Genomic DNA, 20,267 nt, shown 5'->3' with positions numbered 1-20,267 from the left:
GCAGCGGAATCTTGTCCTCCCAGGTTGCTAAGGATGCAGGGAATCCCGACCATTGCACTAGAACTTGTTTCACTTGCCGGGCTCCTCGTTGGACGCGACGCTTCTGGAGGACGGCTTCAGGTACTTGGAGTGGAAGCAGATCCTCGTCAAGTACCGGAAGTTCTGGCATAGCACTCGTGGCCGGAGGGAGGCCGGCACAGAGCTGTGAGACATGGATAACAGGATGAATCTTGGAATGCTCCGGAAGTGCGAGCTTGTACGCCACTTCGCCCACGCGCTGCAGCACCTGAAACGGTCCAAAGAATCGAAAGGCAAGCTTGTGGTTAGCGTGCACTGCCACTGATGATTGCGCATATGGTTGCAGCTTGAGGAACACCCAATCCCCCACAGCGAATACTCGGTCTGAACGTTTGCGGTCTCCCTTCACTTTCATATCCTGCCGGGCTCTGTTAAGGTGCTGACGGAGCAAAGCCACCATGGTGGCACGTTCTTTAGTCCACTTGGCCAGGTCAGTGACCGCAGCATCGGCTACATTAGAGATGCCGAAGAAGCGAGGCTTGTGGCCGTAGAGTACTTCAAAAGGAGTGGACTTGAGAGTGGAGTGGTAAGAAGTGTTGTACCAGAATTCCACGAGGGAGAGCCAATCCATCCATTTGCTGGGGCAGTTATGAACAAAACAGCGGAGGTAGATTTCCATGCACTGATTGACGCGCTCCGTTGTGCCGTCAGTCTGCGGGTGCCGGGAAGATGAGATGTTGAGGGTTGTGTGGGTCAGCTTGCACAATTATTTCCAGACCCGACTGGTGAAGACTCTATCGCGGTCGGAAACCATAGCATCTGGAGGCCCGTGCAGTTTGAAGACGAAATCCATATATGCTTTCGCCACTTGAAGAGCGATGAATGGATGGCGAAGGGGAATGAAGTGAGCATACCGGCTGAGTTTGTCCACCACCACCAGGATAGAGTTGAAGCCACGGGAGGTCGGTAACCCTTCCACAAAGTCAAGAGTGACCACTTGCCAAGCTTGCGTAGGCACCTCCAGTGGCTGCAGCAGCCCAGGGTACTTAACATGTTCTGGTTTGGCTTGTTTGCATACAGCACAGAGCGCCACGAAGTCCTTGACAGTTTGCTTCAGTCGGGGCCACGCAAAGAGGCGAATGATACGGCTGTAAGTAGCCTGAATGCCAGAGTGCCCTCCGATGTCGCTGGAGTGCATCTCACCAAGGAGTTGATTTTGCACTTGTTTGTTGCTACCAATCCAGACGCGTCCTTTGTAACGAATGATCCCATCTTGGACAGCGAATGGCGGCTCGATAGGAGCCCGCGCTGCCGCTGCTGCCAACAGCCTGGTGCATTGAGGATCCACGGAGTAGCCTTTCTTAACTTCTTCCAACCAGGAAGGAACACAAACTGAGACTGCGTGGAGCTGGTCAGATGGTTCTGGACGGCGAGACAAGGCATTAGCCACCAGGTTGGTCGCACCTTTCCTGTACTCGATGGTGTAGTGGAGGCCGAGCATTTTGGTTAGTGCTTTTTGCTGGCAGGGGGTGGTCAGGCGCTGCTCGTCCAAACACGCCAAGCTGCGGTGATCCGTGCGGATGACGAAGGAGGAAGTGAGGAGGTACGGGCGCCAACGATCCACGGCCATGAGGATGGCGAGGCACTCCTTTTCATATGTAGAAAGTGCTTGGAGCTTGGGTCCCAAGGATTTGCTCATGAAGGCAAAGGGGTGGTGGCCTTGCATGAGTACTGCGCCAACTCCACGCTCTGAGGCATCCGTCTCCAAGACAAATGGCTTGGCGAAGTCTGGCAAGGCAAGCACTGGAGCTGAGATCAGGGCTTTCTTGAGCTCCTGGAAAGCTCCCTCGTGTAACGGTGTCCAAGCATAAACCACACCTTTCTTTAGCAGATCAGTCAGGGGACGGCTGATCACACCGTAATGGCACACGAATTTACGGTAGTAGCCGGCGAGACCCAAGAACTGCCGCAGTTCCTTGACTGAGAGAGGTTGTGGCCAATCCTTCACTCTGTCCACAGTAGAAGGATCTGTGCTGACACCTTCAGAACTAATGACATGACCCAGGTACTTGAGCTGCGGCTGCGTGAAAACACACTTGTTGAGCTTGACTTTCAGCGAGTACTCATTCAGACGCTGAAACACGGACCGAAGCAACACCAGATGATCGGGAAGGCTACGGCTGTGAACTAAGATGTCATCTATGAAAACCAGCACACCCTTTCGAAGCAATGGCCCCAGTACCACGCACATCCCTGACTGAAAGGTGGGAGGCCCCCCGGTGACCCCATACAGCATTACCTTGAACTCAAAATGACCGTGGTGTGTCCGGAATGAAGTCTTGGCTTCATCTTCAGGACGCATACGGATCTGATGGAAACCAGTGCGCAGATCCAAAGTGGTAAACCAAGCTGAACCGGCCAGTTCATCGAGCAGTTCATCGATAACGGGCAGTGGGTAACGATTTTTGATGGTGATGGCATTCAAATGGCGATAGTCAACACAGAAACGCCATTCACCATTTTTCTTGAGCACTAGCAAAACTGGAGATGCGAATGGGCTGCGGCTTGGTTGGATGATCCCTTGTTTCAGCATATCAGCCACTAAAGCCTCGATCTCATCCTTCTGTGTTGGGTTGTAGCGGTAGGGTCAAATGATTACTGGCTTCACACCTGGCAACAGTTCAATCGAGTGATCGAAGCTACGCTCTGGTGGAAGGCCTCGGGGCTCCTCAAACAATTGCTCGAACTCAGAAATGAGATTCTGAACTTCTGGGGGAACCTCAATCCCGTCCGGTGTTATCTTAGCAGAGCAGAGTTGGAGCACGTGTGTCACTTCGTCTCTCGCTTGCATCAGATGCAGCTCGTCCAGCGAAAGGATCTTGCAGGAAGTGGTATTGGCAGAAATTCCAGACAGGTGGCAAGGTGCCCCCGAGTGATGGAATTGCATGTGCTTTTGGCCCCAATCTACTGCATGACTCCACGGGATTCGAGCCAATCCATTCCGAGGATGACATCGTACGCACCCATAGGAAAAAGCTTCAGCGGGGACTGAAAGTTGTGCCCCTGCACTTGATATTCGACTGCCGGAATCTCTTTAGTGCAAGATACGATAGCACCATCAGCAACTTTGACTCTCAGAGGGGTTGGTATTGCTTGAATCCCAGGCCAATCGCCGGCAATGTCGGAGTTGATGAAGCTATGTGAACTCCCCGAATCCACCAACATCAAGAGGGATCGTTGCTTGAGTTGGCCTAGCAGACGAAAGGCTCGCGGGGATTCAGTTCCAGTTGCCGCTGCCGCTGAGAGCAAACAGAGATCTTCCTCCGAGGTATCTGCTGAGAGGTGAGCGGACTCGGGCGAAGGAGGATTGTTGAGCATACCCACCAATTCTTCGACCACATGCAGCTGGACGGTGGCTGCGCATGTGTGCCCTGGCCCCCATCGTTCGCCGCAGGTAAAACAGAGGCCTCGTGCACGGTGATAGGCACGCAGTGTCTTGAGCTTGTCGTCAATGGACGCAGTAGTGGAAGCAGGCTTGGAGCTGTCTGGACTGCGACGATCATCCCCACCAGCGATCGGTGTCGACAACGTTTTGCCTGAGGACACGGCTACTGGAATGGACAGCGGGGTGGGAGGACGAGGCGAAGCACGATAAGCACGGCCGCCCCCCTATTGCTGGTTGGTTACAGTCATCTCCGCGCGGTCTTGCTGAATGAGCTCCAAGGCCTCCTCCTGTAATGCAGCCAAAGAAACAGTAGTTTCCAGGTCGACCGGACGATGCAGAATAACAGCAGCTTTAATATCACTATTCAGACCATCCAAGAATTGCGTGGTGAAAAATAAAGGATCCCATGATTTGTGATGCGCCAACAGACTATGCATAGCTATGTTAAATTGTTCGGCATATTCCAAAACCGAACCTGTTTGTTTTAATCTAGAGAACTTGCGAACTAGGTGTTGGAATTCAAAACGGCCAAATTTCTCTAGAACAGCAGCAACAAAATACTCCCGCTGCGGAAACTTAACGTGGGTTTGAGACCACTCTAACCACAGGGCTGCGGCGCCGATGAAATAGACCACAGCGGTATCCACCCAGGTACTGGGATCAATAGCACAGACACGAAAGTAAGCTTCACAACGGATGCGCCAACCCATAGGATTGTCCCCGTCAAATTCAGGACAGACTAGGTGGGAAGAAGAATTGCAGGGTGCAGACACGGGGCCGCTATTTTCACCGGGACCAAGCAAGGGAGCAAGGGGAAATGGAGTACTGAACGTACCATTGGCCGGGGTCGGTGCGGGGAGCAAGGGGTCCCCCCCCACCGAAACCCGTACTGGCGGAGTCCTGCCGTGGGCATCGGGCCCGTGGCCGTCGCCACTGGTGTTGTTGGTGACGAAGGGTGCGTCCGCCGCGGGCTGAATCCCGCTAGTACCAGCCTTGCCCGCCTCGGGGAAGAAGGGCCTCGCGGAGATCTTGGCGAGTTCAGCACGAATCTCACCCAGATCGGTTTGGAGCTGCCCGACCGCGTGGTCCACGCCGGGGCGCCACGCTGCGAGATCGGCGACCTTGGGCTCGAGCGACGCGAGCACGGGCTCCATGCGGGTCACTGTAGGCTCCATCTTGTCCAGCGACTTCTGGATCGCCAGCAACGTTGCAGCGATGCCGCCGCACTCGACCGCCGCATCCGCCATCTGCTTCTGCAGATCGAGATCCGTCATGACCGCCTTGAGGCTCTTCGTGCGCGTCGGGGCCAGGATGAGGAAGCGGGGACCGGCAATCTGATACCAAATGACACGGATCTTGCTTCTCGAACTAGCTAGGCGGTGGATTAATCACTTGAATTCAAGATACGCTCCCTTGGAGTAGCAGCAAGAAGGGGGGTCTGGGGAAGAAGAGCCGGAGGTGGGAGGAGATACACGCCACAGGCGGCCGGGTCGGGGTTCACTTCTTTCGTGCCCCTCACACACACACACCAACCACGCGCTAAGTAGGGCAACACACACCCTGCCTCACTGGCTCCAGTTTGGCCCGGTGTAGCGTTGGTTGGGCTGCTTGCTGCGCTGCGGCCTGGTGGGCTTCACTTGGGCTGGCTCGCTTGGGTTGCCGGTTGTAGTTCTCGTGACAGCGGTCAACAATTCAAAGAATATGCCACATCAGCAGAATACAATACAGACGTATCAGTGACCGTCACTATATAAACTGAGGTGAGTTTAGTGACCGTAAGTCGGGTGCCCGCGAAAAAAAAGACCATAAATCGTGTATTCTTGAATATATTGACCAGAGTGACCGTCACTGAATTTACTCGTGATCTGAGTGCTGTACCTCATCTTTTAGATCTTTTGGGGAGCTTGTAATTAAGGCCAGGTGAACCAACCAACCCACGATGATCCCCTTTCGTTGTCTCCATCAATTTTTCAATCCATTCGCTCCCACTCAACCATATTCATTCGGACTGACCTTCCCATCACTGCTAGCTCCACTTCCACTTTGAGTCGCCGATATAGTTAGTTCCTCCATTGCCGATCGATCAGGCCATCAAGGAGGAAGACGAAGGGGGGCCGTCGACGTCGCTGCATCACGTCGGGTTCACGGCGACCAAGAAGACTGCATGGACATCCGGATGAACGCTACCCAGCGCAGCAGGCTTCAGACCAAAGCTCCTACGGTGAGTAGCAGTGTCAAATCATAATCCCTTTCTGCTTTCAAACTCTCCTCCTCACTGCTCCACGTCCTTTTTGAGTTCCTGAACTGAAATGCTTTGTTTCCTGCAATGCCGATCCGTCAGGTCGTCAAAGCACACACTGTCGATGTTGCTCACAGCGACCAAGAAGAAGACTACACGGCCGCGGACATCACCCTGGAGAACGCTATCGAGCGCCAAAAGCTTCGGATCAGGGCTCGCCGCGCTTCCTGCGCCGCAGATCACCAGGCTCCTCTACCGGTGAGTCGCAAATCGTCGTCACTTTCTCTTCTGCTTTATCATTTTTTTTTGTTTCAGAGGTGCTTTAGCATGTTTTGAAACTGGCACATTGTATCAAGCTACACATGACAATTTTAGCTTGTATCGTTGTGTTCTCTGCACAGTATGGAAGGCCAGCTTGGTGATTGTTCGGAAGTTCTTTTTTGCTTACTTGTTTCTCTGCTGCACATAGAAATAGTTTGTTGCTTTGTCAAATAGAAAGATGACTCTGGTTCTAGGATGGTACAGTACTTGTCAGGAAAATGCATTTGTTGAGCTCCGGAAGTACACAATTTTGGGCTAGTCTTTTCACCCCCAAAATAAACAATTGATATGGATGGCTTTTTTGCGAGATAATTGATATGGATGTTAGCCCAGTCTTTGCATGATGTTTTCGTCCCAATTAAGTGTTCACAAACAGTATGAAGAAAAAAAGTTTTCCCAACAATGCTATACTTGTTCCTTGAAATAGTGGAACAGAAGTTTCTGAATAATGCAAACTTCTGCACATTTCGGAGACATAGTTCAGAGGAAATGATAGAACTACCTCTAGGCATCGGTGCTTAATTTCTGATTGAAACAGCAACTGTATGAAAGATAGTTCTGTCATTTATTTCAAAGAAAGCATCAGTTCGTAATTCTACTGCATCTATTCCATTGATGGCTTTAGTTGAGATCCTGTTAATTTCCTCTTTAATCTAGTGATGTTTAATGATAAGTTCGTCATTAAAACACAAGGTAGGTGGAAAATTTGTGGTTAGAAAACTACTACACTTGACATGTATAAACTCCTGTTTGTATACATCACATTTCCTGCTACGTAAATTTAGTTTCAGAAGAAGAATTACTCCAGTAAATTTCCTGCTACACTTGGTCTGTGCTCTCAAGATTCCTATGAATGGTCTCGTTATTTACCTGCATCGGTTGTACAGTTGCATGCCAGTGATCATGTTTTCTTTTCCCTCTTCAGGTACAGAATCCAGCATCACTTCCTCCAGCTGCGCCTGCGCATCGCGCAGGGACAAAGAGGCAAGCAACCTGGCCGCCTCCTGCTGTCTCCGGCGTTCGACAGCCGCCGCTGGCACCGCCGAGGCAGCAATACCAGGAGCAGCAACCGCAGATGCAGTACGTGGCAGCGCCGGCGCAGGCACAGCAACCGCGGGCGCCGCCAGCGCAGGTGCCCCCACTCCAGAAGCAGAGGCCACAGCCGCACGCTACGCCAGCGGCCGCCAGAACGCCGCCTCCGCAGGTGACTACCAGCTCCAAGCCGCCACTTCACCCAAGGTCCCCAGCCAACCCGGCGGCAGGCAACACGCCCTCCATCGTTTGCCGCGTCTGCGGCGTGCCGTGCATGACGGCGTTCAACCTCAGGCAGCACGAGGACGGGAGGAAGCACCGGAACAATGTGGCCAACGCCGCCGGTGAGGTAAACGTGCGGTGCGAGATGTGCGACGTGGTCCTCTCAGGCAAGCTCAACGTCCAGGAGCACTACGCCGGCAAGCACCACCTCCATCGGGTCTTCGCCTCCGGTGCCAGTGGCACCGCCGGTGAGATAATCGTGCGGTGCGAGATGTGCGACGTGCTCATCTCAGGTGAGCTCAACGTCCAGGAGCACTACGCCGGCAAGAACCATCTCCGTCGGGTCTTCCTCTCCGGTGCCAGTGGCACCTCCGGCAACCCAGCAACCTGACATGGCCATTCTGTTACCCAGTCGTTTTTTAACATTAAACTGTTCTGTTCGAGCACCAGCTCCAGTAAGTGGGCATATATTACTGCATCCACAGTGTCAGTCTGACTGCTAAATTCATCATTTGGATACTGTAACGGATTATATTTGTACCCTTTTATTGTGTGCGACTATGTTTTATTTGGATTTGCCTTGTTGATTTTCCTTAGATGTTTATTCATTTATTTTTTGAAAAGGGAAGTACCCGCCCTCTGCATGATACTATGCTCGTTCTCGTGCAATTCATTTTGTGGACGATGATAACATCACTTGAACTAGACCCCCACTTCAGCATATAAAGCTCAATTCCTCGGCACTCCAGAACTACACGGTTTGAAAGGTTTGGACGCCTCCTAAAGTTTTTTTTTTACTTGGCTTGCAATTAAAAACCAGATTTGAACTGCAGACAAATTTCAAAGGCGTGGATGGCCAAATTGCAGGCTATGTCCTCTATTTAAGCAAGAGGAAAAATCACTACAGGTCCTATTATTTGCGCTGACGCCAGCTTTAGTACCTGTGGTTACAAATATCCGAAATACAGTCACCAAACTTGCTCTAGGGGTCATCTACAGTCCATTATACGGTTTTGTGTACGTATTCGCTGATTTGGCGGCTGACTGGGTGTCCACGCGTGTGCTGACTGCCAAGTCATCACCACCTGGTCGGACCGAATCAAATACGCGTGGAACTGGGGTTTGTTTTGTAAAATTGCCAGAGATAAATCAATCCCCCCGTCGGATCCCTCTCGCTCCCCTGTTCCTCGCTCGCAGTGCAGTGCGAGTGCGTGCTCGGCGCCGCCCCCAACCCCACGTCCGTCCCGCCGGCCGCCGCATGTGGGAGCCGAGGGAAGTGCACCTCCAGCGCCGCCATCACGTTCATCGCCTTCCCCACGCCGCCCTGCACCTCCGCGCCGTGGTGTAGAGGCGAGGCCACTACTGCCGCGATGCCAACATCAGCAGCCCGCCCACGGCGCCGGCCAAGATGCCACTGAGGATGGAGACGGCGCTGGCCGTGCGCACCCCCGCGGTCCGAGGAAGGAGACGACGGCGAGGTGGTGGAGAAGGCACACCACGTACCGCCTCGCCACCACCGCGATGTCAGGCTGCTGGTCGAGGAGCACGGTGTCAACGCGGAGCCGGAGGAGCGCGATGGATAGGAAGGCGGTGACCATGAGCAGCGTGTGGCGGAGCAGCGCCACGTTGCCTGTCTCGTGCGCCTGGCCGCGGATGGGGTCCCCGCCCGCTGCAGCGCAGCACGTCGGACCCGCAGAGCTGCCCCCGGGCGACTCCAGCGAGGCGGCGCCACGTCAAGCCCCAAGATGCTCCTCCGGTTTGGGTGGCTCATCCTCCTCGTCCGGAGCGTCTTCGAAGAAGCTCTCGTCGATACTGTCCTCGTCGGTTGCTGCCGCCATCGTCGTCCCATGTGCGATCGCGGCGCGGCCTGTCCGAGACGGCGGTGACCGCCCGGCTCAAGCGTGATGAAACCAGGGGAATTCATGAGCAGGTTAGCTTCTTGGTAACGGCGCGCTTGGTTCGTCGTTTTCCCTCCAAGCACCGGTGTAAAATACAGAGCTGTTTTTTCCACCGGCGTGAGTGCTTGGTTTGTCGTTTTTCTTTCCCTCCTCGGCTGGTTTCCGGACGGTATTTGCCTGATTACACCCGGATTACACCCGTAACATTTACAGGCCAAACCAGGCCACACACAAAAAAAACGCCGGCACGACTTGCTGGTAACAGCAGTTGCTCGTCCGAGGCTCATGGCGTTCGGCTCATGACGCGCGTGCTTTGGTTCTGTGATCTGGTCCAAGTACCGAGTTAGCAGAAACGCAGTTGCAACCAGCGGAAAATATCCGGTTGTATTTTATTGGACTACAGTAATATACAGGTGTAATAGTTTACATTTGTAAAATTTCACAGGCATTCCAAGCGGGGCCTAAGTGATTTGTCGATCAAATGTAAAAACAATTAGGTCTCCAAGAGGAAATGTATCATCATCATAATTTTCAGTTCACAGTTCACACGATACAATGCAGTAGCCTACTGATAAGCTGCAGCGCGACAAAATTTATAGCCACCAGAACTACCTGAAAAGAAAACTACTCTACTACGATCAGACATCCGCTTTGCCTCGCCCTGTATGAAAACTGCAGAATACAGAATGGTCGACGAACTGCACACTGATTGCAAGCACAGATGATCGGTGATCACAACCACGGGAGGGAACAGATGATCGGCATTCATTTCCTTGATTTGATGGTCGAGGTAACTCAACGCATCACCGCAACAAGCATAAGACCACATATCAATCCATACTTCTTCAATGATACAAATCAGGTTCTCAAATTCATCAATTCAATCCACATAATCCTAAGTGATGCACCATACTTCTTCAATCCAATTCATCTATGTACAAATCAGGTTCTGTGGTTTATTTACAGACATACCAGGACCTCATTCCACACAATTCAGTAAGTATTGATCCAAAAATTCCCATTTAGTGCATTCACGGGCGAGAAAAAGACCAATTATCACCGAAAATTTGTAATCGCCTCATCTCATACTCAATTAATCATCCAGTACATTCATATGCCATATGCAGGAACTCTCGAACAAGATAGTAGTAAGAAATTGGGTCCCTAAATTCACGCATATGGTCCAATCAGTAAACACAAGAACAACCAAGCCTCGACCCTCACCTCACATGAGCTCCTCCTACTTGCGGAGGTACCCGCCGGCGTCGGACTGGTGGAGCACCACCACGGCGTTGGTGTCGGCCTTTCTGCAGTCCTGCGCGCCCCTGGCGGCGACCCCAAACCCAAGCGGCACGTCGGCCATGGACATGACGACGACGCCATCGCCGGACTTGGTGTTCTCGGTGATGCGCGCGAGCGCGGACGTGGGCACGGAATTGCCGAAGAGGAACGAGCGCTCCATGTCGGGCTTCAGCCAGATGCGGCGGCGCGCGTGGGCGGCGAGGAGGTCGAGCGCGTGGACGGTGAGGTGGAAGGCGCCGCCGTGGGTGAACTTGCCGATGGGCGTGCCGACCCCGGCGAGGCGCGTGCGGGACACGGCGGTGCCGCGGCGGACGAGCGACTCGGAGGCGTAGAAGACGCGGTTCTTGTGGAGGCGGAGGCAGTAGCGGCCGGGCTCCGGGTCGGGGCCCTCCGCTCCAGGAGGTGCTTCAGGTTGGGGCCGGTGAACTTGAAGAGCTTGTCGAAGACCATCGTGGTCTCCTTCTCGTCTAGCGGACGCATGGCGGAGGCGGAGGCGGCGGCGGGGTTTGGGGATCTTTTAATTACTGGCAATTTTGCAAAAAAAAAAAAAAACTGCGTGCATGCGTATTCGAGTGAGCTGGGCACATGTGGCAGTCAATGCACACTTGGCATCGGTTGACTAGAGCCAGCTCACCATATACGTACACAAAACCGTATAATGGACGGTAGATGGCCCCTAGAGCAAGTTTGGTGACTGTATTTCGGGTATTTGTAACCACGGGGACTAAAGCTGGCACCAGCGCAAGTAATAGGACCTGTAGTGAATTTTCTCTTTAAGCAAATCGTGGAATTGGTGGACCACCACTTTTTCAAGCGTCGGTTCACCATGAGGCTTTGGGGCATGATTAAGGATTGGCTCAACCTCGACGGCATTGACACTTCTCGTTGGATTGATGAGGGTACCATCAAGGGTTGGTGGATCAATATGTTCGAGAAGAATACGGCAAACTGGAAGGTGTTGGCGTCCCTCACCATGCTTACTTGTTGGACAATTTGGTGTGAGCGAAATACTAGGGTGTTGCGGCACAAATCCATGCCCCTAATCATCATTCTCTCCAACATAAAAAAGGAGGGTGCTACCGCCGTTGCAAAGCACTTGGTGTGAGCGAAATACTAGGATGCTACCGCCGTTGCAAAGCACTTGGGAAACATCATGCCACGAGAGTAAATGCTTTGTAATTTTATTTCTTCTTTTGATAAAAGCAACTCTAAACTCCTTAATTAATGGACGAGGCAAATCTTTCGCCTCCGATTAAAAATATATATTATTAAACGTGAATCAAGTTGAAGGCATCGACACGGGACACTAATACAAATAAAAAGAAAACACGACCTCAATCGATCAGACCCGAGATTACGTAGCTCATCTACATAATCTACGAGTGACTCATCGGCCAAAGTGACTCGTCAGCCAAAGTGGTTAAACAAACTCTGCGCTTGCCATCCACATCAGGGTGCACCAAGAGGCCATAAGCATCCGTGTGTCCACATGCTACAGTAATTACACATACGGATTGAAGCCGTAGCCTTGTAGATAACCTACAAGAAATTATGAGTAGATGATCTGTTAAAAATGGAGTCATTCCAACATTCCATATTGCCCATAGAAATGGCACAAAATCCCACACCGATTTCGTCCTACAACTTATGATGAATAACACCAACCAATTTCCAAACAAATTGGGAATAATCCTTCGCGATGCTAAATTGCATTAAACATGAATCGTGCGCCAGGTCAAGGCAGTAAATGGACATGGGCGAAATAAATGATGAAACACTCCTCCTAATCAAAAAACCACATTTATTTTCTACCATGGAAAGTTACGGTTAGCAACATTATCTTTGGTAAGAACTAGATCCCTCTACAAAAACCACATGGAACTTTTGATCTTGTAAGGAAACTCTGTTTTCCAAATATGTACTATGCGGAAAATAGGACCAGGATCCATAAGATCCACATACATAGACTTCACAATGAAAATGTGCACTTTGCTTCACTCACTAATTGCCGTGATCTAGTACCTATCTCAATGAGGTTGCATAATTCATATGTGCCTTCATAAGTATTAGGAAACATCGACAAATGATTAATGGAAAAATGGTGGTGCATTTCTGCGCACCCCGAATATCTTCAGTGCCACAGACCTCCTCTCTACGAGTCAGAGCACTTGATAAACCCTCAACACATATATGAAATAAATATGGTGGTGAGAGGTCACCCGCCGGAGATCAACAGATTTTTGGTGAACCCCATATATATTTCCACTCTATCTAAAAGAAGCATCATTCCACATGATCGCATGCTTTATGCATGTCAAGTTTCACTGCATAGTACCATGCCTTCCCTCTCTTTTTATTATTAGTTGTGTGTAAACTCTTGTACGCAAATAGAATATCATATGTAACCAGGCTACCAGGAATAGAAGCACTTCACGGATGGGAGACCACATCACCATCAAGGAAATATTTGAGACAATGAGTTACCAATTTTTTAGCACACCTTGCATAAAGTACTACGTAAGCTTATTATCTTCTACACCTTCACCTTTTGTGCATTTTGAATTAACCTTTGGAATAAGGACAAGAATCATGTCATTCCATCCCTTTTGAGTACAAGCACACACAAAAAATAAGTAAACTGAGAGCTTTTCTTAAAGAGAGAAAGTAAATGGAGAGTCGAGATTGCTTCACTCATAGTTGGCAATTAGTGAGTGAAGCGAAATGTTGATGTGAAAACCCAAGTATGTTCAAACTAATCATTCTGACAGAAGCTAGTCTTTGACATATATCTTGGTCTCCCAGCTATGGTTGGTATTGATAGAAGTAACAACATTGTCCATCTATTGGAAAGAGCTATTAATCGACTAAGAGGATGGAAGGAAAATTGTTATCTACGGCGGCAAAGGAGATTTCGTTGATGGCTATCATCCAAGTCATCCGAACCTTTTCCATGTATATTTTAAGTTAGGAAAGAAGGTATGCAAATGTATCATAGAAGCCAAGGCAGGTATTTGGTGGGAAGATACAGATGAACATAAATGGATGCATTGATTCGCCTCATGAAAATGGGTATCCCAATAAAGGATGAGATTATAGGATAGGGATTTGCATGCTTTTAACCTACCAACAATGCCGACAAAACAAAGCTAAAGATTTATTACTTGACCTGGAACTTTTTGTGCAAAGGCATGACATGCAAAATATTTTCCAAATGGAGATCTCTTGAAAACTAGACCTAAGAAGGGTTCATCTTATTCTTGGCAGAGATTAGTTGTTGGTTTACAAAATTTCAAATGGGCCATATTTGGAGAGTTGGGTTAGGTACAAGAATCGGTATATGGGATGCTCACTGGGTCATAAATAGTCCGACCGTGAAGATACGAACTAGGAAGGGGCATGTTCTTTTAAACAAAATGGATGAGCTCATTGACCCATTTTTGGCACAATGGGATGAAGCTTTAATTATTAGTATTTTCTTGTTTTTTTACCATAAAAGAATTTTGAGAATCTCCCTAAATGATCATATGACATAGGATTTGTTTGCCTGGCACAAAACAAAGCCCTTTTCCACTTTCGCTCGATATATTACACTGAATGTGATCATCAAATCTTCTTGAGGTTAAAGAGTGATGATGAGATATGGGTCTTCTAGGTGAAATTCTGCATGGTCATATAATATGGACATCTCGTATTCCCAGCAAAGAAAATGATACGGGGGAAGCCCTAGGGGTGCTCCGATCTTCATGATTGGAGCTGGATCCGAGGTGAAACACTATGTATATGAAGAATAAAGGCGGGAGGACTCAAGGGGAACACTCAAAAGGAAAAGATTCACCACCAAGCTTAATCAAATGTCAAGTAAATTGCAAAATGTTGAGGCTCAAAGGCGAATACAAACTGTTAGAAGGGAATAGAGAGGGATTGGTGGAATCAATGGATGTATTATTGAGCCTCGAGGGCGAGTATATATTGAGTACAAGACTTAGAGGGAAAGAAGTCCCTCCTGGAGATAAGATAGGAGACTGATTACAAATCCTAGACTACCAAATACATGTAACCCAAATATATCTCTAACACAAACTAATGGGATCTTATTCAGTTGGGCCTTTATAACCTATAATTTCTGATTTTTTTTGTCCCAATTGGAGAAGATTCTACTTGTGATTGTTCATCCTTTCTCGGCCACCCACGCTCTCTCTGGATACTAGTTAGAGTTATTATGTCTCCTTTGTCGGCCCCCACTCCCTCTCTTCGGCGTCAAGAAATCACTTGTGGGGGTTTGCATAGGCATTGTGTCACCTTCATTCTGAAAAGAAGCTTCTGGCCGACAAGCATTTTGTCTCTTCCTTGGTCTTCCACGCCCTCTCTGGGTCAATGGGCAGGAAGCACCTCCTCCATTGGCAGACAACACAACCTTACAAGGCCGGCCGCGCCCCCTCTTTCATGGGCGTCCATGACCATGCTTTTCTCCTAGCATAGGGGTGTAGTCAACATCATCATCATCATCATCACTGCAGACATCCTCATCATCATCACTTCTAATCTGTAATCCCTCAGATGGGTCCAAATTGAGATCCAACAATTTCTTGGGCTTGGTCGCTGATGCCGACGCGTGGAATCGATATGCGTCCTTGCGAGGGCGGCTAGGGCCATGCTTGATGGTCCTTGACGTTGCTTCTGGTTCCTTTCTCGGCCTCCCACGCCCTCTCTTTGTCGTCGAGGAATCAAGTGTGGACACAGGAAGGGCCACGCTTGATACTCGTCCACGGCCGTGCTTCCTTCCCAGCATGTAGGTTGCACGCGCAGGAGTGTATTCATCATCGTCCTCATCACAAGTGTAGTCATCGTCATCGTCATCACTGGAAGAGTTGTCATCATTGTTGCTCGCATGTAAGCCTCTAGATGGATCCAAATCGAGATCCAACGAATTCTTGGTCGCCGACACGGTGAGGGAGTCCTTGCGGGGCTGGGCCAGGGCTGGCAAGATGTAGGTGGATGCAAAGCTGCGGACGATGCCCTCGGAGACGACGCCCTCGGAGATGAGGCGGCGGAGGTGGGCGGATAGGAGCGCGTCATGGGCAGCAGGGAGGTCGGTGAAGCGACCGAGGATGAATCCGGCGATGGCATCACGACTGGAGGTGCCTCCTAGCTCGGTGAGCGCTTCCGTAATCATCTGCGTTGGAGATTAGATTCAGCCATCCATGAGTGGGAAGCGAGATGGAAAAGAAAAAGGGGAAGTGTATGGAGAAGGAGGTGGGGACAGAAGGATCTTGCTTACCTTGGTGTAGGTCGGGTGCGGGCTATCAGCGGCGGCGGCGGCCGGAGGCGGCGTTGAAGGAGAGGCAACCACCATACCTCCTTCCTTCCTTGGTTTTGGGTGGGGTGGGGATTATTCGATCCGGACGGCGGCGAAGCTTGCTTGCCTTCGACTGCTTCCTATTTATTTACTAGGGATAGGGTTAGGGAGGCGTTACTGGGCCGGATGGATGGGCCATGTTTCACTCACCCACCAACAAGACTTCTCTTCTTACCTATCCATTTACTTTCTCTCTCTATCTTCTAAGAATACTTTCTATGTCTAAAAAAACAAAGCCTCTCCATCTACCTTCACCGCGAATAATGAAAGATATGAATGAATCCCTATACACAATTGTAGATGTCAAAATAATAATTATGTCAATTGTGGATATGAAAGCTCCATGTGCGAATTGCTTGCATGCTATTTTCTTTAACAAGTGTTGGCATGTCCTCGGTCAGTGATATATTGCTTGTTTGGATAGTAAAAAATAAAGCTAACCAATAATTCTTGTGCGTATATCCAAGGTTAATTGAGTATCCAAAAAAGTGACAGTGTATACGTAGCGTTTATGCGACGTGACCTAAAAATAGATATATTATCATGCAAAGACCTTTTCTTCTTGGAAGGATGGTTGCATATAACATTCTATTTACGTATGAGAGTCCAGTCACAATTAAAAATAAGAAGAAATACAAGTCATGGTACCGTGCTATGAAACTTGACATGCATATAGCATCCCATCATGTGGAATGATGCTTCTTTTAGAGAGAATGGAGATAGAGTTGGGGTTTTTCAACCAGAGTTTGTTGATCTCCTTATGAAATGTGTAAGATCTATGAAATATATGGTGAGAATTAATGGTCAAGAAATGGATGGCTTCCTTCCATATATGGGGCTCCCGCGGGGTGACCACTCACCAACTTATTTATTTCATATCTATGCTTAGGGTTAATCAACTGCTCTGACTCGTAGAGAGTAGGTCAGTGGCACTAATGGTGTTAGGGGTGTGCATAAATGCACCATCATTTTCCCATTTATCATTTTTCAATGATTTCCAAATACTTATAAAGGAACATGTGAATTATGCAACCTCATTGAGATAGGTACTAGGTCGTTATTGTGCAAGTTCAAGGCAAATAGTGAGTGAAACGAAGTGCATTATTTATTTTAGTCCAAATGTAAATGTTGGTGTGAAAACCCAAGTATGTTTAAACTATTATTATGATAGAAAGGTAGTATCTGACATATATCTCGGTCTCCCAGCTACGGTTGGTGTTGATAGAAGTAACAACTTTCTCCATCTACTGGAAAGAAATATTAAGCACCTAAAAGGATGGAAGGAAAATAGTTATCTATGGGGGCAAAGGAGATTTCGTTGAAGGCTATCGTGCAATTCATTCAATATTTTGCCATGTATATTACCGAAAAAGGCTTTTGCCCCGCTTTATATTATAAAGCAAACCGCCCGGGCCAAGCATCCAACAAGGTTAACACACCCACACACATAGGTCTTACACATAGATAAAATAGCAGAAGGGTTAATGCTGAGGGCACAACTCAACAAGCCCTAGAAACAAAGAACACACACATGCCCTGCAACAAGAGCAACAGGTCTAATCAGGCTCCGACGGAGGTGGCGGAAGCGGAGGCGTCATGCGGAAGGCCATTGATCGAAGGTCAGCGAGGAGGGTGTTGATGACGTCCCGGTCCTGTGGGCGGCTAAGCGGCCGCCATAGCTGCAAATAGCACACATTTTGAAGATCGCGTCAGTCGCACGTCGCAGGGGCACTTTCTGAATAACAAACGTCAGTCGCACGTCCACCACCACGTATATTTTTAAGCTACCAAAGAAGGTATGCAATGATATCATAGATACAATGGTAGGTCTTTGGTGGGGAGATACAGATGAATAGAAATGGATGCATTGATTCGCTAGGTGGAAAATGGGTATCTACGTCTCCAATGTATCTATAATTTTTTATTGTTCCATGCTATTATAGATCTTGGATGTTTTATATGTAGTTATATGCAATTATATATCATTTTTGGTACTAACCTATTAACTTACTGCCAAGTGCCAGTTGCTGTTTTTTTCTTCTTGTTTTTGCCTTTCCTAGAATTCAGTACTAAATGAAGTCCAAATGCCACAAAACTTTTTGACGATTTTTTTTCTGGACATAAGAGACACTAGAAGCTTCGGGAGGAGACCAGAAGGCGAAGGAGTGGGCCACGAGCCACTTGGGCGCGCCTAGGGGGTAAAACATTGTTCACAATGGTAACACCAATAGTTGTGCCAAATTTGGGCATGTTATCATGGAGTTTGTCATGTATGTGGCCATTTCCATGTGCATATGCCTTGAAATCCACACAAGTCCATCTAGATAGGCCATTTTGTGAATATTTTTTTAGATTTGTTGTATTTCAAGTTTAGTAATTTTTCCACAAACTACTGCACATAAGATGGCTTAGTGCAAAGGCATTTGAATATTTTAGCCTTTTTTCATTTTCTTTGTCTTTTTTAATTTGGCGTCAAACTTGCAGTGTTGACCATTCATACAAAATGGTTTGAAATTCCTGCTTTCCTTGTCCCAAGTTCATCCACCACCAACATTGTAGCATAAAATAATTTATGGACTTTTTTCAGGACCAATCTACATAACACTTATAGTGCAAATTTGGTCCTTTTCTGATAATTCACTAAAACTCAACTGAATGCATGGAATGTAGCAATATTGCTCTGAAATTGCTGAAACCTGGTCAGTGGCCATCAAATGTGGCCTTCTTTTGATGAATAATGAAAGGGAACAAATTTCAAAATTATTTGAGGCACTTCCTTCACAAAGAAAAGTCATTTCTATGGCTTGGAAAATGGAAATTTTATTTTTTTATTACAAAAAATTGTAAGTTCCTATGAAACATTATTCACAATGGTAATACCAATAGTTCTGCCAAATTTGGGCATGTTATCATGGAGTTTGCCATATATGTGGCCATTTCCATGTGCATATGCCTTAAAATCCACACAAGTCCATTCTAGATAGGCCATTTTGTGAAGGGTTTTTTCACACTTGTTGTATTGCAAGTTTAGTATTTTTCCCATAAACTAGTGCACATAAGATGGTTCAGTGCAAAGGCAGTTGAAAATTTTAGCCTTTTTCATATATATATTTTAAATTGGGGTCAAACTTGTAGCGTTGAACATTCATAAAAAATGGTTTGGAATTCCTGCTTGCCTTGTCACAATTTCATCCACCAACAATATTGTAGCATAAAATTAATTTTGGAACTTTTTAGGACCAATCTACATCACACTTGTAGTGCAAATCTGGTCATTTTCTGATAATTCACTAAAACTCAACTAAATGCATGGAATATAGCAATACTACTCTGAAATTGCTGAAACCTAGCCAGTGGCATCAAATGTGGCCTTCTTTTGATGAATAATGAAATGGACCAAATTTCAAAATTATTTGAGGCACTTCCTTCACAAAGAAAAGTCATTTCTAGGGCTTGGAAAATGGAAATTTTATTTTTATTACAAAATAATTGCAAGTTCCTATGAAACATTGTCCACAATGGTAACACCAATAGTTGTGAGAAATTTGGGCATGTATTCATGGAGTTTGCCATGTATGTGGCCATTTCCATGTGCATATGCCTTGCAGCCCACACAAGTCCATTCTAGATAGGCCATTTTGTGGAGGTTTTTTTCAGACTTGTTGTACTACAAGTTTAGTATTTTTCCGACAAGCTAGTGCACATAATTAAGATGGTTCAGTGCAAAGGCATTTGAATTTTTTAGACTTTATCATTTTTTTAAATTGGGTCAAACTTGAAGTGTTGACCATTCATACAAAATGGTTCAGATTTCCTACTTGCCTTGTCCCAAGTTCATCCACCACCAATATTGTAGCATAAAATGATTTGTGGAAATTTTCAGGACCAATCTACATCACACTTGTAGTGCAAATTTGGTCATTTTCAGATAATTCACTACAACTCAACTAAATGCATGGAATATAGCAATATTACTCTGAAATTGTTGAAACCTGGTTAGTGGCCATCCAATGTGGCCTTCTATTGATGAAAAATGAAATGGAAAAAATTTCATAATTATTTGAGTTAGTTCATTCACAAAGAAAAGTCATTTCTGGGGCTTGGAAAATGGAAAAAATATTTTTGTTACAAAATAATTGCAAATTTGTATGAAACATTGTCCACAATGGTAACACCAATAGTTGTGCCAAATTTGCTCATGTTATCATGAAGTTTACCATGTGTGTGGCCATTTCCATGTGCATATCCTTGAAATCCACACAAGTCCATTCTAGATAGGCCATTTTGTGAAGGGTTTTTTCCAGACTTGTTGTATTGCAAGTTTAATATTTTTGTCAAGTTCATCACCACCAATATTGTAGCATAAAATGATTTTTGGAAATTTTCAGGACCAATCTACATCACGCTTGTTACTTTGCTTGTCCCAAGTTCACT

The 20,267-nt window shown here is 47.5% G+C and overlaps 2 protein-coding genes and 1 pseudogene across 2 annotated transcripts; 1 reads left to right on the top strand and 2 right to left on the bottom strand.

Moving 5' to 3' along the window:
* Positions 1–5,425: 5,425 nt before the first annotated feature.
* LOC119304885 (transcriptional activator ptaB-like) lies at positions 5,426–7,820 on the top strand. The gene is made up of 3 exons (XM_037581618.1): positions 5,426–5,684; positions 5,805–5,960; positions 6,949–7,820. Exons 1-3 carry the CDS (start codon positions 5,628–5,630, stop codon positions 7,666–7,668), a joined length of 933 nt encoding a protein of 310 aa, XP_037437515.1. The 5' UTR covers positions 5,426–5,627; the 3' UTR covers positions 7,669–7,820.
* Positions 7,821–10,213: 2,393 nt separating this feature from the next.
* Positions 10,214–10,980, bottom strand: LOC119304869 (annotated as a pseudogene).
* Positions 10,981–14,436: 3,456 nt separating this feature from the next.
* On the bottom strand, positions 14,437–15,873 carry LOC119304852. The gene is made up of 2 exons (XM_037581617.1): positions 15,756–15,873; positions 14,437–15,650 (listed from the first exon to the last, which is right to left on the bottom strand). The coding sequence occupies exons 1-2, from the start codon at positions 15,828–15,830 to the stop codon at positions 14,919–14,921; spliced, it is 807 nt and encodes a 268-aa protein (XP_037437514.1). The 5' UTR covers positions 15,831–15,873; the 3' UTR covers positions 14,437–14,918.
* Between the last annotated feature and the right edge of the window lie 4,394 nt (positions 15,874–20,267).

Source organism: Triticum dicoccoides, chromosome 1B (genome assembly GCF_002162155.2).
Source record: "Triticum dicoccoides isolate Atlit2015 ecotype Zavitan chromosome 1B, WEW_v2.0, whole genome shotgun sequence".
In the NCBI taxonomy this organism is placed as follows: domain Eukaryota; kingdom Viridiplantae; phylum Streptophyta; class Magnoliopsida; order Poales; family Poaceae; genus Triticum; species Triticum dicoccoides.
Note: the sequence above shows the minus strand (reverse complement) of the source record. Positions and strands in the feature narration are given on the sequence as shown.